At 38.6% G+C, this 22,952-nt stretch overlaps 1 protein-coding gene across 1 annotated transcript in view; it reads left to right on the forward strand.

The window, feature by feature from the left end:
* GALNTL6 (polypeptide N-acetylgalactosaminyltransferase like 6) overlaps window positions 1-22,952 on the forward strand; it is a 1,082,002-nt gene that overhangs the window by 986,666 nt on the left and 72,384 nt on the right. The window contains exon 8 of the mRNA XM_063077473.1: window positions 8,644-8,751. Coding sequence (XP_062933543.1) covers window positions 8,644-8,751 — 108 coding nt within the window. The remainder of the gene's footprint in view (window positions 1-8,643; window positions 8,752-22,952) is intronic.

The raw sequence follows: 22,952 nt of genomic DNA on the forward strand, positions 1-22,952 counted from the left end.
GATGGTATCTCAATGTGGTTTTGATTTGCATTTCCCGGATGCTGAGTGATGTTGAGCATTTTTTCATATGTCTGTTGGCCATTTGGATATCTTCCTTAGAGAAATGCCTACTTAGCTCTTTTGCCCATTTTTTAACTGGGTTGCTTGTTTTCTTCTTGTAAAGTTGTTTGAGTTCCTTATATATTCTGGATATTAATCCTTTGTCAGATGTATATTTTGCAAATATTTTCTCCCACTCTGTTGGTTGTCTTTTAACTCTTTTAATTGTTTCATTTGCTGTGCAGAAGCTTTTTAGTTTGATATAATCCCAATTTTTTATTTTTCCTTTGGTTGCCTGTGCTTTTGGGGTCGTATTCATGAAGTCTGTGCCCAGTCCTATTTCCTGAAGTGTTTCTCCTATGTTTTCTTTAAGAAGTTTTATTGTTTCAGGGTGTATATTTAAATCCTTAATCCATTTTGAGTTGATTTTAGTATATGGTGAGAGGTATGGATCTAGTTTCATTCTCCTGCATATGGATATCCAGTTATCCCAGAACCATTTGCTGAAGAGGCAGTCCCTTCGCCAGTGAATAGACTTGGTGCCTTTGTCAAAGATCAGCTGGCAGTAAGTGTGTGGGTTGATTTCTGGATTCTCTATTCTATTCCATTGGTCAGTGTGTCTGTTTTTATGCCAGTACCATACTGTTTTGGTTGTTATAGCTTTGTAGTATAGCTTAAAGTCAGGTAGTGTTATGCCTCCAGCTTTACTTTTTTTGCTCAGCATTGCTTTGGCTATGCGTGGTCTTTTATTGTTCCATATAAATGTCTGAATAGTTTTTTCCATTTCTGAGAAAAATGTCTTTGGAATTTTGATGGGGATTGCATTGAATTTGTATATCACTTTGGGTAGTATGGACATTTTCACTATGTTGATTCTTCCAATCCAAGAGCATGGGATATCTTTCCATCTTCTTGTATCCTCTCTAATTTCTCTCAGCAGTGGTTTGTAGTTCTCATTATAGAGATTTTTCACCTCCTTGGGAGTTAACCTTGCTTTATATTAGTAAGTGAATAATTCAGTAATTAATTTATTCAACACAGAGCACCAGCTATGTGTCAGTCACTGTTCCAGGGGCTTAGGCTATATCACTCGATGAAAGCCACAGAGATCCTTGCCTTTGTCGTGGGGAGAGGTGGGCAAACAATGAACATAATAAATAAGTGAGGTATCTAATGAGTGAGAAGGTGGTAAGTGCTGTGAGAACAGAGGCAGAGAAGGAAGATGTGTACTGAGAGTGCAGAGTGAGAGGATGTTAGGGGCAGGTGGATCTGGAGCTAAGCCTTGGAGGAGATGAGGAGGTCAGCCATGTGGAGTTGTGAAGAAGAGAATTCCAGGCAGAGGGAACAGCCAGTACAAATGCCCTAAGGTGGGAGAGTATCTGGCTTCTGGGAGCAACAGAGGAGAAGCCAGAATAGCTTGAGGAAGAGAGGGAGGAAGAGAAGGGTAAGAGATGAGATTAGAGAAATAGCCAGTTTGGGAACTGAATGCTTTAATAAATATTTTTTGAGAATTTAGATCACCATTTCCATATTACATATTATGCTTCATCTTATACCTGACAGTAATGTTCCCTTATTATCCTTCTGACAATCAATTTTCTTACTGATTTCATATTCCATGTGGCTGGTATAATTATATGATTCCATCCAATTTAACATTTTCTATGTCTAAATTCCAATTTGTGGCTGAAATTGAAAAGTGATTTAAAAATGAGACAAACATTCAATTATTCAGTCAGTTTGGACTACATTATGAAAACAATGCCTTGTGTTCATTCATGGATAAAATAACATTTCTTGAAAATATTTATGTTGTCAAAAGAAGACACATTATCTGTAAATGTAAAACATTTCTCTAAAAATTAGATACTTAAGTATGGCATGTCATAGATTTCTTTTTTAACTATCATCACATCATACTATCAGGAAATGTCTTAAAAATATAAACCATGTCTTTCAGAACAAATAAAGAATTTGATAAATGCCACAGGAGTTGTGCTTTCCTAATGAAGCATGTTCCCACACTGTTACCTAAACATATCTCTCTCCACTGTGTCAGAATGTGGATGCTTCTACTGAAATAGGCATAGTTATCAGAAGACTGAAAAAAATACAGAAGTGCACGGTGTGCATGGTGATACTTACGTTATAGAAACAAAAACAAATCTAAGATTAGGGACAATAGACATGGAGCACTTATGGTAACAAGCAAGGTGGCCCCCAGGTTATATGAAGCAACACTAAATTGGAAAAGCCTTAGGAGCTTCTACATAAGTAGCAGCATAAATATAATTGAAACAAGAGGTGATCATACTCCACTATTCAAATATTCCTTGAGTGTATGTTATACTCAAGAAATATTTATAATAATACTAACATTATTATATCTCCAGTGAAATGCTAAGCCCTTCACTGGAGATATAATAATGAATAAAATAGTCATTGAACTTATAGTTCAATGAGGAAAAGAAAACACTAAGCAAATTATACAGAAACATACAAGTAAATCACTTAATTAACAGTTATGAGTGCTGTCTCCACTTGAAAGAAAGCTCCATGTGCCCAGGACTTTGAATCAATCACACATTATAGCTCCAGCCTGTTGAACGATGCATGGCACACAGTAAGTGCTCACTGCACATTTGTTGACTTGGTTAATGAATTATGTGAAAGAGAAAGTACAGGATGGAATAAGAACATAAAACAGGAGTCCTAACCAAATCCAGGGGCTCAGTTGTGCCTATTAAGCTGAAATCTGAAAAATAAATAAGAACTAGGCAAGGGATAGGAAACAGAAGGGGAAAAGAGAAGGGGGGAAATTCCCTATAGAGAAAGCAACTATGGCAGCAAGCCCTGAAGAGAGAAACTTGGTCATTTCTAAGGAATTAAAAATAGCTGAGGCCTGGGGGGAGCAAGGGATAGAGACTGAGAGACAAGTAAGCAAAGGCCAGATAATGCAAGGCCTTGGGAATGTCATGAAGGAGTCACAACATTACCCTAACAGCAACAGAAAACCACTGACGGATTTCAGTGGAGTCATAATATGCTCAGATTTATGCCTTTAAGTGATCATAATGGCAGTATTGAGAAAAATAAATAAATCCTAGGATTCTATAGTTTTTCAATACTGAATTTAGCATAAAAAAATATCTGGGCAGAAGTTTCCTGAGTGACTTAGCTATAAAGAAAAATTTCTGATGGGAGGAATTTTAAGAATTAGGAACATGTTATTGACAGAAGATATAAATTTTGATTCATTGGAAATGGTGGTAGACAGAATTCTAAGATGACCCTCTTCCTTGGTTTACTCTCATAATTATTACATGGCAAAAGCAATTTGGCAAATGTAATTAAGGTTATTAGTCAGTTCACCTTAAGAAGGCGAGATGATCGTGCCAGGCCTCCCCTAATCACACAAAATTACTCAGAATTACTCACTCAAAATTACCTTGCTGAGATGAAAGATTCATGGGGCCATGAAAATGGCCTCTAGGAGCTAACAGTGGTCCTGGTCAGCAGCCAGCAAGAAAGTGGGGACCTCAGTCCTACAATTACAAGCATCTGAATTCAACCAACAATTTAAATGAGCATGGAAGCAGATTCTTCCCCAGAGGATCCAGATAAGACACCTAGACTTCAGCCTTGTGAGACTAGGCAGAGAACCCAAGTGAGTCTGCATGGGCTTCTGACCTACAGAACCATGAGATGATAAATGCATGTTGTTTTAAGCCACTATGTTTGTGGAATCTGTTATACACTGATACAAAACTGATACAAAAATCTTTAAAACTATGCTGGAGTGACCCTGTGAAAATAATTAGCAGGAATTTCATTTCTGTGTGTCTAGTAGGTTGTTTTGCCATATTCTTAAAAAGGAAAGACTATTAGTCTGTTTGGGTTGCTATAACAAAGTGCCATAGACTGGGTGGCTCACAAACCACAGAAATTTATTCTCACAGTTCTGGAGGATGGAAGTCTGAGATTAGGTTTCATGGTTGTGTTCTGGTGAGGGCTGTCTACCGGGATGCAGACTGTGGACTTCTCATTGTATCTTCACATGGTGAAGACAGGACAAGAGAGCTCTCTGGAGTTCCTTTTATAAGGGCACTAATCCCATTCATGAGGTTCCACTCTCAGGCCCCACCTCCTAATACCATCACACTGAGGGTTAGGGTTTTATCACATTCTTTTTTATTTCCCCCTTTGGTACGGGATCTGAACCGTTGACCTTGATGTTATGAGCACAGTGCTCTAACCAAGTGAGCCCACCAGCCAGCTCTACTAAACCAAATGGTCTCATGAGAAGCACCGAGTCCACTTCTCCCCACTTGCTACGTATCCTACGAGACCACAGGAACCAAAACATAGATGAAAGGCAGAAAATGTAAGGCATTGCTCCAGGCCTCGGCCCCACATCTTGCCCTCACTTGTCACCATCCCCTAATCCTTCAGGAAAGAGTGGCCACCTTCACAAGCTAAAGGGAGCAATACGGTCAACGTTTTTGTAAAAAATAAGTCAGCGCCAACAAATGGCTGTCTCCTAGCTGCAGATGGGACAAAGGCTTCTTTGTCTTGGCATTTGCCTGTCTTTGGCCAGTGAGAACTGGCCCTGGATTACACACAGGCCCATCTGACATCCCCTCCCATTTCCCACCCCTTCACCTGTTGTCTAATTATTTTCAAATTCTACCACTTTAAAGTGTAGAAATAAGAAACAAAGTAATCTCTCAAGTATTTACAGTTACTACATTTGATTAAAAGTGTCAGAAGAGACTGGGGAATAAAGGGTTATCAGTTAGGGTAGACCTCCTGCTGTAACAAACTTAAAATCTTGGCAACTTGACATCAGTGAGATTTCTCTATTGCTCCCATCACAATTGGATCCAGGTTTGGAGGAGAAGGGGTGTGCTCTGCTCTACCCATTTTTTTAGGGACCCAGGCCCCATCCGTTTAATAACTTCCCCATCTTCTAGGGTTTCAGAGTCCTCCTTTGGATCTTCTGCAATTGATCAGGCTCTGAGGGAAATAAGAAATTATATAAAGTAGGTAGAGAAGAAAGTCCACTCATAATTTCTTTGTCCCAGAGGTGTCACACATCACTCTGTTCACATTCCACGGGCAAGAAGTAATCACATGGCTTCATCTAAATACAAAGGAGCTGGGAATTACAGCTTGGAAATGTGCTCAGGAAGAAGTGAACATAAAATTGGTGAATCCTAGCTAGCACTGTATCTCCCACAGCAGGATGAGATAAAATCTGCAGGTGATTCATCAGTTGTGGCCATCTGTGTCAGCAGTTCACCTTTACCATGGATTTGGAAATATGTAGCTCCAATTACTATTGTTGCATAACAAAACTTAGCATTATAAAACAACCATTTTCTTAAGCTTTTGGTTTCTGTGGGAACCAAATTCAAGACTGGCACAAAAGAGATAGCTTGTCTCCGCTTCATGGTATGTGGAGTCTCAGCTGGGCCTGACTCAACAGCTAGGGGCTGGAGTCATTCAGAGGAATGTTCATTCACATGTCTAGAAGTCAATGCTAGCCATCAGTTAAAACCTCAACTGAGGCCGTTGACCCAAGCACCTACACATGACCTCTTATGTAGCCGGGACTTTTTAACAATGGGGTCACATTTCTTATATGGAAGCCCAGAATTGCAAAAACAAGTGCCCCAGTGGACAGGCAGAAAATATGTTGCCTTTTATGACCTAGGCTCAGTCACCTCTGCTGCACTCTACTGGTCAAAGAATTCACAAGCCCACCCAAATTCAAGGAGAGGGGTCACATACCCACTTCTCAGTGAGAGGTTACCAAGGTCACACTGTAGAGGAGCATGTGCAATGGGAGATATTGTCTTATTTTGTGTCTCATTTTGGAAAATAAAATTTTCCACATGTATTATCTTAGAATCACTGAGTTTCAGAGTCTGAAAGGACTTTGTACCTTATAGAATAAGGGCCAGCAAACTATGGCCCACTGTCCATTTTTGTAAACACAGTAGTATTGAAATACAGCCATGCCTATTCATTAGCAGAACTGCATAGTTGCAGGAGGGACCATGTGGCCCACAGAGGCCAAAGTATTTACTATCTGGCCCTTCACAAATTTTGCTGACTCTGTACATGGACTGTTGATTAAGCATGTGGGCACTGGAGTTAGACCACTAGGTTTCACATTTCACTTCTGTAGGTGGCCAGTTATGTGGCTTTGAACAAGTTACTCAGCTTCTCTAGACTGCCATTTCCCACTCCTATATAATTGAGAAAATAGTTAAGTCTGCCATTGAGAGTATTAAATGAAATAATCCATGAAAAGGGCATAGTAGGCATTTATGAATGTTAAGTCTTGTTATTAGAATTACCATCAAATATCAGTTAGGTCAACTGTCAATCCAAGTTATAGGCTTGTCTGCAAAGTGTCATCTGCTGCAGATTTCAATACATCTAGCAGGAAGCCCATTTATCTTTAATCGTCGTCTATTAGAAATTTCTTCCTTCCACTGAGCTGGAATCTCTCTCTTTATAGATCTGTGATATGAATCTTGGTTTTATCTCCTTGAGGTTCTATAAAGCGTCTCTTCCAAATATTAGTTTCTTCAAATATTTGAAAAGGGTTTCTCTGAATTCTATCTTATCAAAACTACACACCTTCAGTTTTTTCAATTGCTTCTCATAAGACATAGTGTGCTTCCCTTTCCTACTCTGGTAATTCCCTTCAGAAAGGAACATAAAGCATTTACCCAGAAATTACAAAAGACTTCAGCCCTGCAAATAGATCCAGGCCCTTAATCATTAAACTCTCCATATTTTGCTGATGATGTGTATTTGTGCTCAGACTTTTTCCAACTCCTGCTCTGAAAGAGTTTGATTTTTTTAGATCCTGGGGCAGCTCCTTATATTTACCCTTTTTACATTTAATCTTGCATAGCTCCAGCCTCTTGAGATCTTTTCAGATGTTGATACTATAGTTTAGAATGTTCATTGCCCCTACCAGCTTTGTATCACCCACACTTATTTTGGATGTCTTGATCCAAATCATGAACAAATATCCCATGAAGTTGAAATTAATACCATGAGTAATTCTGAGCTGAATTAGAGCAACTGAGTATTGTTTTAATAAGTGCATTATTTCCCCTTGGACTTTCATTGACCTCAATCACTCTTTGTTCAACCAGTCTCACGTGGGTGTCATTCCTCTTAGTGAAAGAAGCTGGAAGTAAATGTAAGTCAAAACAAACACTTCTCTTTCTCTCTTTCAGTATTACACTTAAAATAAGCTATGTATCTGTATTAGTCAGGGATCTCCAGAGAAACAAAACCAGGAGGAAAGAAAGAGAAGTAAGGGGTTCACATGATTGTGGAGGCTTGATACATCCAAAATCTTCAGGGTAGGCTAGCAATCTGGAGACCCAAGTAAGAGTTGCTGTTCCAGTCCAAAGGTAGTCTGTGGGCAGAATTCTTTCCTGCTCAGCAAAGGTCAGTCTTTGTTCTATTCACTCCTCAACGAATTGGATGAGGTCCACTCACAATATGGAGTGTAATCTGCTTTACTCAAAGTCTCCTGATTTAAAATGTTGATATAATGAAAAAAAAAAAAAAAAAAAAACCCTTCACAAAAACATCCACAATAACATTTGGCCAAATATCAGAGCAACATGGCTCAGTCAAGTTGACACATAATTAACCATCTCAGTATCTGTAACTCTTTTTGATGTTTTTTCTCACAATAAAAATAGCTAGAAATATAGGCTATATGAAGCCTAGATTTGTATTTTGATAATTAGTTCTTTTATAGTGGATTGTCTGTTACACCAAACCATGGTTAAGTATGTGTCTGTCTAAGTAGGTAGTCATGATAAAATGTAACCAATTAATTTTTGTTACTATGTATAAGTACAGCATCTTAACACATCAGTTGAGTTTAATATTCTCTGAACCCGTATCACCCACCAATTATTATCTATACCTAAAAAAGTTTGGTGGTGGGGAGAATGAGAATGCAACTATGACTTTTAAGGTTAGCACTGCTACAAGTTTCAGATTTTAGATGAGATTTAAAGTATGAATATGTTTGTGTTCCTCAATTCATTCGCCTGTTTTAGAAATTCAACTATTTATTTGTATTTTCAAATTCACATTTTAAATTCCAATGTTATTTCTTCAAATGATTTCACAACAGGATTATCGAAGCAAATATCTGTATAAATGAAAAGATGTATAAGCATTAAATGCCAGTTTAATGCAATATTTGTAATAAAATTCTACTAGAATAAAAAAAAGCCAATACATTGTCTACAGAAATATGATTTTACCAAACTAGTATTTTGGTTTTACACTTTTATGAATCTGGGTTTTAAAAAATGTGGCTTGCTTTCTTGTTTAACCATTTACGATAAATAGAAACTATTGATTTAGAGACTTTCAGAGATTTTAAGATGTTTTATGGCTCCTGCTAATACTTCCTTTTTTGGGGTGAATTATTAGCAGGATTCATAAACATCTCCACTGTTCTGTTTTGTTATACTTTCTGTACTTTAGGGACACTGTTCTGTTCATAAAACATCTTCACTGTTCTGTTTTGTTATCCTTTCCCCTTTTTAGGTTTGGATGTGTGGAGGAGAAATGTTTGATGTTCCATGTTCTAGAGTAGGTCACATCTACAGGAAGTACGTCCCTTACAAAGTTCCATCTGGGACCAGCCTGGCCAGAGTGAGTAACTGGGGATCGGAGCAGGTTGAGCTTGGCATGGCTTTCAGCAGGTCGCGTATCAGCCTCACACAAGTTATAATCTAAGGCACGGTGTGACAGGAACACTCTGAGTATAGAGAGTTCCCGTTTTTCTCAGAGTTTTATTTTTATTCCTTAAAAAAGCATTAACTATTATGCTAATTCTTGTTATTGTTTCAAAGCATTTTCATGTACATTATATTTGATCTTCACCATTACTTTCTGTGGTTTGTATTCTTCTCTCTATTTTGTAGATGAAAACACAGGCTTGTTGAGGAAGCTTGCTTATGTTCACATGAATGACAAGTACTCACAGCAGAGTAGGAGTTTAAACCCGGGGCTTCAGAATGAACGTCCCCCCACCTAAAGTGTAACAGGAAACATAATAAGTTAGATAGGAAAAGTGGCCAACGGGTAAATATCTCATTTGTTAAAACATGGAAGGTAAAATTCTAAATATAATTCTGGTCCAAACTAAGCACTCACAAAATAAATAATGTAATCATAAAAAGTAAATAAATAAATAAATAAATAAATTTATCTCATTTGTATCGAGGCCCACCTCTACCTAAAACTTTAACCCATCCTCAAAATTCTAAAATTGGCCAACTGAGTTTTTTTCCAGATAGATTTTGAATAAAACCTTTCTCTTAGACCAAATGCAAGGATGCCTTTCTCTTCTGCCTTTTAGAAGGTTTTCATACAAGTGTACTTCAAAAAAGTTAATGGAAAGATTTGTAGTATCTTTTAATTCCATTTTTCCAGAAATTTTTTGAAGTGCCCTCATACATGTTTGGGGGGACATAGTCATGATACCTTCTCCAGAGAATCCTGACAATTTCTTTGTTTCTCTTGTTACTTTCTTCATGGCTGGGTTGGTTTTCTTCCCTACAATATGCACCTGCTACTGCTCAGATGCCAAGTCTAGAAAAAGGGTGTTTACCAAATCCCTTTGAACAATGCTCCCATAGAGATCTAATCCTGAATTAGTCATTTTGATTATTTTACTAGTGAGGCTGCAGTATATAACTATTTGAGTCTTTTATGTAAAGCTCAATAAGCTCACATAATAAGATTTTGTTTTAAAAAAAAAAGAATAATAATAAATAAACTGGTTCATCAGGATTCATGAGAATATCAGTCCCACAAGGGCAGAGATTTTTGTCTGTGTTATTTGCTGCTATTCTCCCAGCACCTTGTGGTCATTCAGATATTTGATGGAGTTATTTTATTGGGAAAACTAAGGGGGGAAAATGTTATGGTGTTAAGTCATTACTAAAACAAACATTTTAATGAAGTATAATAAAACTTTCATGTGTACTGAGTCTTTTGAGGAGGAAGGTTGTGATTCTTTATTCTCTTTCTGAGATTGTCAACAGTGTCCATTTTTCTTTAGTGACATCCAGAATCTTTTTTACAGCAGTTAGAGTTTATAGTAAAAAAGTTACATTACATGGGCTTTGAAGGGAAATAGTCCTATTATTCCTCCCTCCCCCCAAAATCAATTAGAAATTAATAACATACGCTGCTAAATAGCTGTAGATATATGCTATTTGAAGAGAAGAAACCAATCACAAAATCACAAAATGATTCAAGAGCTGCATCTTGGGTAAGGGAATTTTTTTTTAATTTAGTCATAAGACAATACATATAATTGAAAAACAAGAATTCACCAAAAGTTAAATGATTAAACAATTTTGAGCATATATCATCAATCAGCCATGTGAATATCATAAATTATAGCAGATTAAAATACTCTGAAGGTAATGACCTTCTGTCATTTATGCACCTTCATTCACTCATTTCATTCACCCAGCTCGTGCCCCCAAATGATTCATTACTGTGCAAGATGGACGGTGTGTGTGATTGATTTGTAGTCAAAAGCAGAGCATAAAAACTGGGAGGAGGGAAGGAGTTGTACTCATCCAAAGGGTTTATTTTCAAAAAATAAAACTATTCATATATTTTCAAGAAAGACATTAAGTACTCTTTCAAGGACTGTCAAATTATAGGGCAACTTGGGTTGGCACATAAAACTTATAGGAAAAAAGTGACTATTCATTCAAATGAAAAAGGTCCATAATTTTGAATTTTAATCTTTTCCACTCAAATTTTACTTGATGTCTCATTTTTATTTTTTTCCTAAACTGCTAGAGCAATCAGAAAGTCATAAATATTGAAGTTCAACTGTCACTCTAAGGAACATTTTATGTTTTTTTGAAGTTAAAGAAGTATATTAAAATGAAAAACAATTCTCGTGTTTTCTGGGAGAAACTCAACTACCTTGCTACACCCTGCATTATAATGATGAGAGATTTTAAAGACGCCTCAAATGCAGAACCACATCTACTCCTTAGGTATTTCAGTCCTTCCAGCCTCATTAGGAAATGGAGATGATATTGAAGACTTGACCCTAAAGGCTTTTTATCACTTTACAAAACTCATTTAATTCTTCAAAAATATGCACCTTTCATGTACGTACCTACGTACCTTGATTATTCAGACTTCCACAACACACACACACACACACACGTGTGTGAATAGCCTCCAGTCCTCTAAACAGCCTACCAGTGTGTATTATAGAAATAAGTGTAAATAATTAGTTATTCAGTACTTTCTATTTACCTAGCGTTACAATCTGGTTGAAAGAGACAAGATAGCCACATACAAAACCATTAGAGGACAGTGCAGCAAAGAATTGTTCAAATGTATTGTAAAGATATATACAGGTATCGGTAGAGGGAAGAGGAGGGGAAAGTTGTACCATAGTAATGAACTTCTTCAGTCTTCTCCAATTAAAAGATTTGAAGAACTTCAAGGATACCTCAATTAAATTAACAAATTTTACAGAACAGTGGTTACCAGACTCAGGATGAGTGACCAAAGCCAATCCTAGCCAAGTTTCACCTGGCCTCAGTGAACCAAAAAAAATAAATAAGAATCACAAGGCTCATCCATGTTGTTGCAAATGGGAGTATTTCATTCTTTTTTATGGCAGAGTAGTATTCCATAGTGTATATATACCACAGTTCTTATCCAATCATCTATTAATGGACATTTAGGTTGGTTCCATATCTTTGCTATTGTAAACAGAGCTGCAATAAACATGGGAGTGCAGGTATCTCTCTTTGACATGATGATTTCTATTGCTTTGGATATATACCCAGAAGCGGGATTGCTGCATCATATAGAAGATCTATCTGTAGTTGTTTGAGAAACCTCCAAATTGTTTTCCAAAGTGGTTGTACTAATTTGCATTCCCACCAAAAGTGCAGTAGTGTTCCCTTCTCTCCACACCCTCTCCAGCATTCGTTATTCACTGTCTTTTTGATTATAGCCAGACTAACTGGAGTGAGGTGGTATCTCAATGTGGTTTAATTTGCATTTCCCTGATGACTAGTGATGTTGAGCACTTTTTCATGTATCTGTTGGCCATTCGTATGTCTTCCTTTGAAAAATGTCTGTTCAGCTCCTTTGCCCATTTTTTAATTGGTTCATTTATTTTTTTACTATATAATTGCTTGAGTTCAATGTATATTCTGGATATTAGTCCCTTGTCAGATGCATAGTTGGCAAAAATTTTCTCCCACTCTATAGGCTGTTGTTTCATTCTGTTGATTGTTTCTTTTGCTGTGCAGAAACTTTTTAGTTTGATATAGTCCCATTTGTTTATTTTTTCTTTTGCTGCTTATTCTTTTGGGCTCGTGTTCATAAAGCCTGTGCCCTGACTTAACTGCTGAAGTGATTCACCTATATTTTCCCTTAGTAATTTTATAGTTCGGGGTCTTATACCTAGGTCTTTAATCCATTTTGAGTTGATTTTAGTGTATGGTGAGAGGTGCATGTCTAGTTTCATTCTTCTGCATATGGATATCTAGTTTTCCCAGCACAAGATGGATGAATCTGGAGAAACTTTTGTTGAGTGAAAAAAGCAAAGCACAGAAGGGTAAATACCTCATGTGCTCACTCATATGTCAGAGCTAAGAGAGAAAGGAAGGCAGGAAAGAAAGACCCAGTAGTCACATGATCTAACAGAGAGAGGGAACATTCCTAGGGCTACAAATCGAAGTTGAGGGGAGGGGGAAGGGGAGGGAGGTTGGGGGATAATTGGATAATTGGAAGGGGACAAAGGGTACAAAAGCAATTTCTGGTAATAGGTATGTCCCCAATATGAATCTGGCCCCAACATCATGGGCAGTAGGGGGGACAATCAGCTTTGTATCTCATGAATATTCAAAATTAACTAATTAATTAATTTTTTTTTAAAAGAAACAAAGAATAAAAGAATTACAAGGCTAAATCTATTCAATATAATAACATCTCTTTTTTGCAGCAATTATATGCTTTTTTCTTTTTTTAATGACAGAATACAAGATAGTAGTTATTTGTTAATGCCCTTATTTAGCATAATCAAAAATTAGCATCACTATGTCATTTCCCATGTAATGCACAAATCTGGGACATGGTGACTTATAATTCAGCTTCATCTGGAAATCAGAGTATTAATTTGTCTTTAATAAACCTAAATATTTTTACTGCATCTGCTTCAGGCCTAATGTCAATGTGCTGGGGCACAGCATGGGGGAGCAGGCAGCAGGTCCCTGAGGAAAGGGAGGCTCATCTCTAGAGTTGTAGGGAGACTAGAAAGACACCAGGGCTCTGGCAACAGTCATCCCTTCTTTGGGATGGCACTGACTGTCCTTAATCATAAAGCGTGAGCAGCTCCTCAGTGAAGGACCACGGAATGATGGTTTGCCCAGCCACAGGCAGATGAGGCTGAGTGGCGAATGGATAGGAGAATCTCAAGGAAAACCCTCCATTTCGACAGGTTGTTATGTGAGCCAAGCACTCTGACAAAGTGTGAGTACTTACTGGCACTGCAGGGAAAAAAATTACAGACTCCCCTATGAATGTCAGTGTGCCTGGAAACTATCAAAACCACTGGACCTGAGACAGTCATCCAAGAGCTAAACATGCTGATTGTAGCACAACAGTCCTCAAGGGAGCAGTTTGGCTCGTGGGAGTTTCCCCTGGAGGGTCACCATGTCCAAGAAAGGCAGCCCTGCCGACTGTGAGTGGGTGATCCCAGAAGCACACACAGCTGCCCTCCCTAGAGCCAACAGGAGACAAAGTGTCTCAGTCTGTTTTCTGTTGCTATAACTGAATAACACAGATTGGCAATTTGTAAAGAATAGAGGTTGATTAAGTTCACGGTTCTGAAGGCTGGGAAGTCCAAGAGCATGGTGCTGGCATTTGGTGAGGGCCTTCCTGCTGTGTCATGACGTGGTGGGAGACGTTGCATGGCAAGACATGGCAAGTGTGCCAGCTCAGATCTCTCTTCCTCTCCTTGTAAAGCCACCAGTTCCATCATGGGGTCCCCACCCTGATATCCTTCTCTAATCCTAATTAACTCCCAAGGCCCCATCTCTTAATACCATTACAGTGGGGATTAAGTTTCCACATGAGTTTTGGAGGGGACATTCAAACCATGGCACGAGGTTACACCCAACCCTTACCCTAAGTCTGTAAGCCACACAGAGAATGCAAATCAAGAAACTGTACACTTCTGTGTTTCACCTCTGACACAGTGTCAATAATTTTTTTATTCTAAAACTTTATCTTGCATTGTATGGCAACTATTCAAAAACATGGTAGAATTTAGATTTTTTTCCAAGTTTTAGGATAAAAACCAAAGCCAAAGAAGTCAAATTCCATATAAATCAAATCGTGCGAGATGTTCCATAGTTCTCAAAAATGTGAATTCACAGTTAAAGGGATAGAGGTGGTTAAATGGTAAATGAGAAGGGCTGGGATTATGAACCCAGGTCAGTCTGTCCAAGGTCTATGCCTAACCATACTGCCCCCTATAAAAGGCTTGGAATAAACAGGAGCATCTGGGCATTCATGGCAGGGGCACCCCCAGCATGAGCAAAGCGGGGAGTAGGAATGAGCAGGCACAGAGAGTTACAAAGGACTGTGTTTGGGACCTGTGAAGTTAAACCATGAATTTGCAGTGAAGGAAGACTCTGGGGGACCCTGGATGCAGATCATGGTGTAAAACTTTTTCTTATAGACTGTGGGGAGGAACTGATGGTTTTTGAACGGAAGTGCCATGATAAAAATAGAAGAGGTAAAATAGAAAGATCAACCAATAAGTAAATATTAAAGGGGAGAAAGACTAAATAAAGTAATATTTTGAATGCAAGAAGCATTTGTAAAGAAAACTTCATAAAAGATTTTTATTGATTTGCTACACTGTGCAAGGAGGGGGAGGTCAAAAATGACTATGAGGTTTTCATCTCAGCATCTGAGAAAAAGTAGCATCAGTATAGAAATAGGGAAGTGAGGAAGAGGAAAGGGGAACATGCTGAGATGGGTTTTAGATAAGGTGAATTCTGAGTGACAGCCTGTGGGCTCAGAAAGAGCCAGATCTGAGGAGACATGAACAGACTTTGCATCCAGAATTCTGAGAGCCCACCAGAGCTTTTGGCAGATTTTCTTTAGCAACAAATTTTTATTTCTGAAAAAAATATTTATTATGCCACACACTGTGCTAGTCTCTGGAAGTTTAAGGGATGAACAAGCCAAACCTGAACATAAACTTCTCTTAACTAATGGCCCTGACTATGACACTAAGGTAGAGTCCACACAGTCCAGCAACCTATATATAGCAGTGCCAGAATATTGTGTAGTTGAGAGAAGTTAAATGAAAATAAGCAAACTCACTACAGAATGAGATCTGTATCTTACGTGGTTCACTTATTTATAAACTGCTTTTGTAGAGATTATCATCAGATTATGATTTAACAGAAGAGGAAGTATATATCATAAATTGAACATAGCATTATTTCATATATATATAGTGATATATGATCTATATCAACAAATCATGTTTAACAATCCTATAGGCTACAGTAATCTACATACAAGTTACAAATGTTTTTGACTTTATATATTTACCCAGGGTTTCTTAGCTCAATGTCGTGAACTTTGAAGATCTCCTATGGTTGTTACACTTCATGGGCACGAAGGTTAAACCTGAGGTCTGAAGGAGGATAGTTGTTTTGCCTCTGTCAGCCGTGAAGCAACTTCTTAATATACTTCCCAAGATGCCTTTTCTTCCAGTGCCATCTCCCTGGTTACATCCAGCTCTGCTGACTTTATAGATCATCTCAGACTCTTGAAATTGATGGAGGGTGGGGAGAGGTGTAGAGAGGAGGATAGGGAGGAGGAATATTGCTTAGAGGTAGAAGCCAGACCACCCCAAGCGGACTGATGAATACTTCTTCATTGTTGACCATGGTGTCGGCTATCCCTGTCCAAAATAACTGAAATAAAGAGCACAATATCTGACATATGCAGCTCTCCCTTGTTTAGGTCAGAAAAATATATCAGTTGAGGAAAAGCATTAACAGGACCAAAATGACTAGTTTGATATCTGAAAATAAAATCACCAACAAGGCTATAAAGTATGGTGATGAATGGGAAATCCACACTCCCACAAATTGACCTTTCTCCCCAGATGACTGTAAATCAGTTTACTCTCATAAAGCTACACGGCAAATAAGGGCTGTGGCATGACCACCTTAGACATCCACAGCAGCCAGCACTTATTTTACTGCCCTTAAAACTATAGGGTTCAGATGCTTTATTTGAAACTATCATTGAGTTCAGGGACATGGTGGCCTGTCATAAGCATTCTCCCAAATAGCAGGAAATGATGAATTGTTCCCCAAAGACTCAGCCTGAATAAATGGCTAGGACTACTGTGCAGAAGCAATCCTTCTGAAAATAATAACTGTCTCTAATTCTTCCTTACAATATAACAAAAAGGGCAATAAGGCTGTCCAAAACACGTGGCATGAACTATCGTGTTTACATCTTTCTTTTCTTGGCCACATTTTACATTTTAACATATAATACTTTCTATTTAAATGGAGCTTCTTATTTAAGAAACTTAGGCATCTTCCACAAATAATATTTCATTATTCTCCATATTTTCCCTTAAAACCAATCATAAATTTACTATGTAACATAATGATTCAATAAATCATTAGGATATGATGAATCCATGTTATGAATGTAAAGGTCATCTCTAGCCTCAAAGAAGGCTCAGGCTAGAGAAATTCTACCAATTAATATTTATTAAGTACCTACTATATGCCAGGCAGAAATGCCTACAGCATGCCAGATATGCTAAGCCAATAGCATTGGACCTTTCCAATTAGATCAAGCCATCCCTCTGTAATGTAATGTCACCTCAGCTTGGGACATTCCCCCACACTGGAGACAAGTTTCTGGTAGACAACACTGGTAGAGCTCTCATACTTACTATTAATCCTGTCCTCTTTTGAACACTGGGCATTTTATGCTTGTGTTGCATATGAGGAAAATAGGGAAAGAGAAACTATTCTGTCTGCCAAGGACCTACAGAGAGGAAATGGGAAAACATGAAACAGAAATCTATCCCCCAGTGCTTGGCCTTTACCTGCTCCCTGAATTCCTAACCCAGTGCTGTCAATTTTTTTTTCAAGTATCCATATATTTTGTTTGTTTGCTTAAAAAACAATAATAGAATCATACACCATCTTTAAATATTTTAAACAATATGGAGGTAAAATATAGAATTTTCATACCAAACATAGACACTAAAAAAAGAAAGTAAAATAGCAAATAGCTGACAGGTACAGTTCCTTGCCATTTGGAAATATCTTGAAAAAGATATGTGCAGTAAAGACAACATTATTTTAAAACTTAGCAATTTCCCACAAAACCTCTCAAAACTATCTTTTAGTTTGGTTTCTTCCTATTCATTTGCTTTACATATTTTTTCCCCAAAAGCTCCCGTACATGCTATGTTCTTCCCAACATTAAATCATTTTGCTCAATTTAATTGTTTCAAATATTCCTTTGGTGTTTTCCTAAGTTTCAACTCGGCTATGACTTGCGAATCAATTGTCTGATGCTTTCTAGTGTGCAAAACAGTTTGTAATTGAGTCAAGCAGTCCCACACTATGGGACAATATTCAACATTTCTTGGGCTATCACATGAGGACCAACATTTTACATTAGTTTTTGTTTACACCTACTAGAATATTTTAAACAATAAATATAATATTTAAACGGTGATCCTAGATAGTAACATGATAATTGGCTGTCATGATTAACAATTACTTCTATTTTGTCATTCTTAACAAAATTAAAATAGGAATATGGTACGTTTTCCAGTCTGCTGGTTATTCTTTGTCCTCCCTAGAGCACTGTGGTACTTTATGTTGTTATTTAGCATTTATACAGCTTTCTTTCTTGAAACACTCAAGAAACAAACTCCATGATAAGCTCTACTTGTGGGCGAGGAGGAATTATAATTGCATTTTTATCATTGTCCCCATTAGACTATGAACGTTTTCCTTCATTCACAACTCCATTGGAGCCTCAGAAAGGAGAAAGCCTGCTCAGACAAAATAGGTCACTGCTGCTACAAAATTAAGCAGATAAAGTTTAGTCAAATTAAGATATTTTAGCGTGTGATAATCTCAATAACAAAAAATGCAACTCGTACAAGGGCGAGCAGGGCTGGATGCTTTATGACTCTGCGTTCCAGGACCCCAATCCAATGACAAAACCACAGGAGCATCTGGACAGGAGGGACTCATTTTGTGGAATTAGCTTCTTACCGTGACATGTGTGAATGAATGCCCAGTTACTCTGTGCCTGAGGCCTTCTGCTACTTCATTTCCATTCCAATCATCCTTGTTTCTAATAGTTTATTAGTTCATGGCAAGAATTCCATTTCCAACTGCAGTTCCAACCCAAGTATATCTCCTTTTTAATGCCAATTGAGGTAGAAAAAGTAGTTCCATTTGGTGTTTTGTAAACTGAGAAATGGCCAGAAATCAAATGGCAGCTTTGCAGTGCCTGGATGCTTTTGGTGTTCTAATTATGAAAACAGTTTATACAAATAAAACTTCCCAGATCACCTAAACTTTGAACAGGTATAATTCTCAATCAAAGGACCCTGCCATGAGCAATTAAAAACATTTTTTTCTGTTTTGAAAACATGGAGAATAAAACGAGGTTTGCTAATAACTAGAATAAATGCTGGAGCACCATTTAGTTTAACCAAAGTTTGTTTGAATATGTGCTGTGGATATTCTTGTGAGGAAACAAAACTCTTGATAATCTCTTTGGGTGCGGTTAGAAAATGCTGGTTGTGATTTATCTAAAAAATAACAAATGGATGAATAATAATCATCCAGAAAGAAGGTCATACTTCCTTTTATACTCAAGTTGCAATGGCATGAGACCCATTGGCTTGATTGCCAGAAAGAACGCCCTTCACATTGTTCCCTAAGCGTCTCTGGACACCCACAAAAGGCTCCCTTGCATGTGCTCATGCACCCATGTATCAGAAGCACACCCACTCTGCACCAGCCCGGGTTTGCTTCTTTTGCTTCTGCTTCCACTTGCCTCTGTCTCCTGCCTGAGAAGCTGTTGGAGGAGCCGCACCATCACCACCACTCACAGTAAGAGCTTCAGCTTCTAGCTGCTGCTGCTGTCTCGGGAGGAAACAAAGCCTCGGTCCTCAAAATGCCAAACTTCTCTGGGTCCTGGATAGATCGAGACAGGATGGCTGTCCCCCACCTGTGGGCTGTGCATACCCACTTGGACACAAAAGACCTCTGTTTCCACCCTCTCTCTTCAACAGTTCCAACAGCTTCTAGTTATCTCCACTTTCCCAGAATTTTTTAAAAATCAGTCTCGTAAAATAATTCCATCATATTCTGATCCTCAACCTCAGCCAAAAAACAAAACAAAACTTAAATACAGTCTTAAGGGATGAATAAAAATCAGAAACCATATTTCTATGCTTTTTTGTCCTATTATCCTATTTTTTACTTCCAAAGCTGGGACATAAAAGGCATTGTAGCTGCCACCTTGCTCTCTTAGATGGCTTGCTGTGGGGTAAGCCACCCACCAGGCCATGAGGATATTGAAGGAGCCCTGCAGAAATGGAACCAAGTCCTCCTACCTTAGTAGAGCGCCAGCTTGACAAACATGTGAGGAAGCCAGCCTGGAAAAGATCTTCCAGCCCCATTAAAGGCTTAACATTATTCCTTCTTCATCCAAAATCTGACTGGAACTCATGAGAAGTCTAAGCCAGATTGCCTACCAAAACCACTCCCAAATTCCTGACCAATAGAAATCATGAATGATAAAATAAAAACTTTATTTTGTTATTTATCAATGGAAAACTAGTACAGTTGTTTCTGCTTAACAGGTCTTCATCGGCAACATTCACCCTAATTTTATCTTAAGGGACATGATTACCTCAGGTGTCACATGTGAAGCTTAAAATTAGACAAGCTTGAGCATCAAAGGACCCTATCACCAGAATGAAAAGGCAGCTCATGGAATGGAAGAAGAATTTTGCAAATCATATATCTGATAAGGGGTTAACATCCAGAATATATAAGTAACTCATACAACTCAACAACAACAATAACAATACCAGATGGATACATGGAAGAATCCATTTTGAGACGAGATCAGAGCACAGAAATGCATTCTTGCATATGGTCAGTTGATTTGCAACAGGGGTATAAAGGGAATATAGTGGGGAAGAGATAGCTTTTTCAACAAATAGTGCTAGAACCATTTTTGGATATCCTAACCGAAAAAGGTAAATATACTTCAACCCATATCTTGCACCACATACAAAAATTAACTTAAAATAGATCATAGACATAAATGTAAAGGATAAAATTATAACATTTCTTGAAAAACATTTTTGTGAGATTAGGCAAAAATTTCTTAGCTGTGACACAATAGGCATTATCCCTAGAAGAAAAAATTGAACTTTATCAAAATTAACACTTCCTATTCTTCAAAGGCACTATTAAGAGAATAAAAAGAGCCCGTGGCGCACTCGGGAGAGTGCGGCGCTGGGAGTGCGACGACATTCCCGCCGCGGGTTCGGATCCTACATAGGAATGGCCGGTGCACTCACTGGCTGAGTGCCGGTCACGAAAAAGAGAGAAAAAAAAAAAGAGAATAAAAAGACAAGACAAGGACTGATAGAAAATATTTGCAAATCACGTTTCTGACAAAGGGCTTGTACCCATAAGGAATTCTCAAAATTTAATAATTAGAAAAACAGCCCAATGTTTAAATGTACAAAAGATATGAAAAAACACTTTATCAAAGAAGATATACAAATGTTAAATAAGTACTTTCGTGTAAAGATGATTGGCATCATTAGTCATTAGGAAAATGTAAATAAATTAAAACCACAGAGAACCAGGTAATTTATAAAGAAACAATATTTATTGCTTACAGTTTCAGACACTGGGAAGTCCAGGGAACACATCTGGTGAGGTCTTCCTTGGCAGTAAGGCAGGGGTCTCACATGGCAGAATGGCAGAGCAGAGAGAGAAAGAGAAATAGTTCTTCATGCACTCTCCTTTTAAAGCTCTCAGAACCACGCCCATGACCACCATTAAACCATCAACTTAATCACATCTTCAAGGCCCCATTTTTCGATTACCATAATAGGATTTCCCACCCTCAACAGTTACAGTGGGGATTAAGCTTTGGGGGGACATTCAACCCAAGGCATTCTGCCCCTGGTCCCCCAAGACTCATGTCCTTTTCGCATGCAAGTACATTCATTTCATCCCCCTAGTCTTAACTTGTTTCAGCTGAAACGTACAAAGTCCAAAGTCCCATCTGTGAAATCAAGTTATCTACTTCTAAGACATAATAGGACAAGCATAGGGTACCTATTCCCATTCAGAGCAGGCATTAAATCTTATAGGTGGTGAATCATGTACCTTGACTCCATGTTCAGTGTCCCCCGCATGCTGGTGTAGGGGTTGGGCCCCCAAGTCCTCAGGCAGCTCTTCTACTCTGGCTTCCTGGCCTTAGGCAATGCTTTAGGTCTCCCAGGCGGGCATTGCATGCTGGTACTTCCACAATTCTGGGGTCTCCATGGTGGTCCCACTCTCACGGCTCCACTAGACATGAGGCTGATGGAGTTTCTCTGCCACAACTCTGACCCCACATTTCTGCTCGGTATTGCTCTAGCAAAGGCTGTCTGCGGTGACTCAGGCCCTGAGACAGATCTCTTCCTGGGTCCCCGGGATTTTCCACACAGCCTTTGAAATCAGGGTGGAGGCTCCCAAGCCTCCACAGCTCTGGCATTCTGGGAGGCTGCAGACCTAACACCATTTGGACACTGCCAAGGTTTCCTGCTTCCATTTTCCAAAGCTGCTGGTCCAGCCATACCTGTGGCCAATTTAACCACAGCTGGAGCAACCAAAGCTGTAATAAAATAGCAAAGCAGCTGGGAACTGGTGTGGGGAGCAGGATCCCGAGGTGGCCCTGGCCATGGATGGTGCCCATGGATGGTGCCTCAGGTCTGTTCCCGAAGACCATTCTGCCACCCTAGGCCTCTGGCCCAAAAGCCTTCAAGGTCTTTTTTCCCTTTTCTTGGTAATTCCTTTCTTCTGTACTAATCTCATTAGCAATTGGTCACTGGGCTACACTATCGAGTTGTTCTCCTGAAAATGCTGTCTGCTTTTATACCACATAGCCAGGCTGCTAATTTTCCAAATCTTTACACTTTGCCTCCTTTTAATTATAAATTCAGGCTTTGCATCATGCCTTTGCCTCCATAACTCAACATAAGCTGTTGCAAGTAGCCATGAGGACTCCTGAATACTTTGCTGCTTAGAATTTCTTCCACCAAATACTCCGGGTCAGTATCTTGAAGTTCCACATTTCAAAAAACTTTGGGGCATGAACAGAATACAGCCAAGTTTCTTGCCAGTTCATAGCAAGGGTGATCTTTGTCCCAGTTTCCAATAAACTTCTTATTTCTATCTGAGACCTCCTTAGAATGGTCTTTACAGTCCATATTTCTATCAGCATTCTGTGTCACCTCCATTTAACCAGTCTCTAAAACATTCCAAACTTTCCCTGGTTTTCTTGTCTTCTAAACTTTCACCAACATCTAGGCTTTTTCTACCCTACTTCTCCAAATTCTTTCACAGTCTCCTCAACACCCAGTTCCAAAGTCATTTCCACATTTTCAAGTATTTGTTTTAAGCAACACCCCACTTCTCAGGTGCTCATAACAAAATACCTGGAATTGGGTGATTTGTAATAAAATGAAATTTATT

The sequence above is a fragment of the Cynocephalus volans genome, chromosome 13 (genome assembly GCF_027409185.1).
Source record: "Cynocephalus volans isolate mCynVol1 chromosome 13, mCynVol1.pri, whole genome shotgun sequence".
In the NCBI taxonomy this organism is placed as follows: domain Eukaryota; kingdom Metazoa; phylum Chordata; class Mammalia; order Dermoptera; family Cynocephalidae; genus Cynocephalus; species Cynocephalus volans.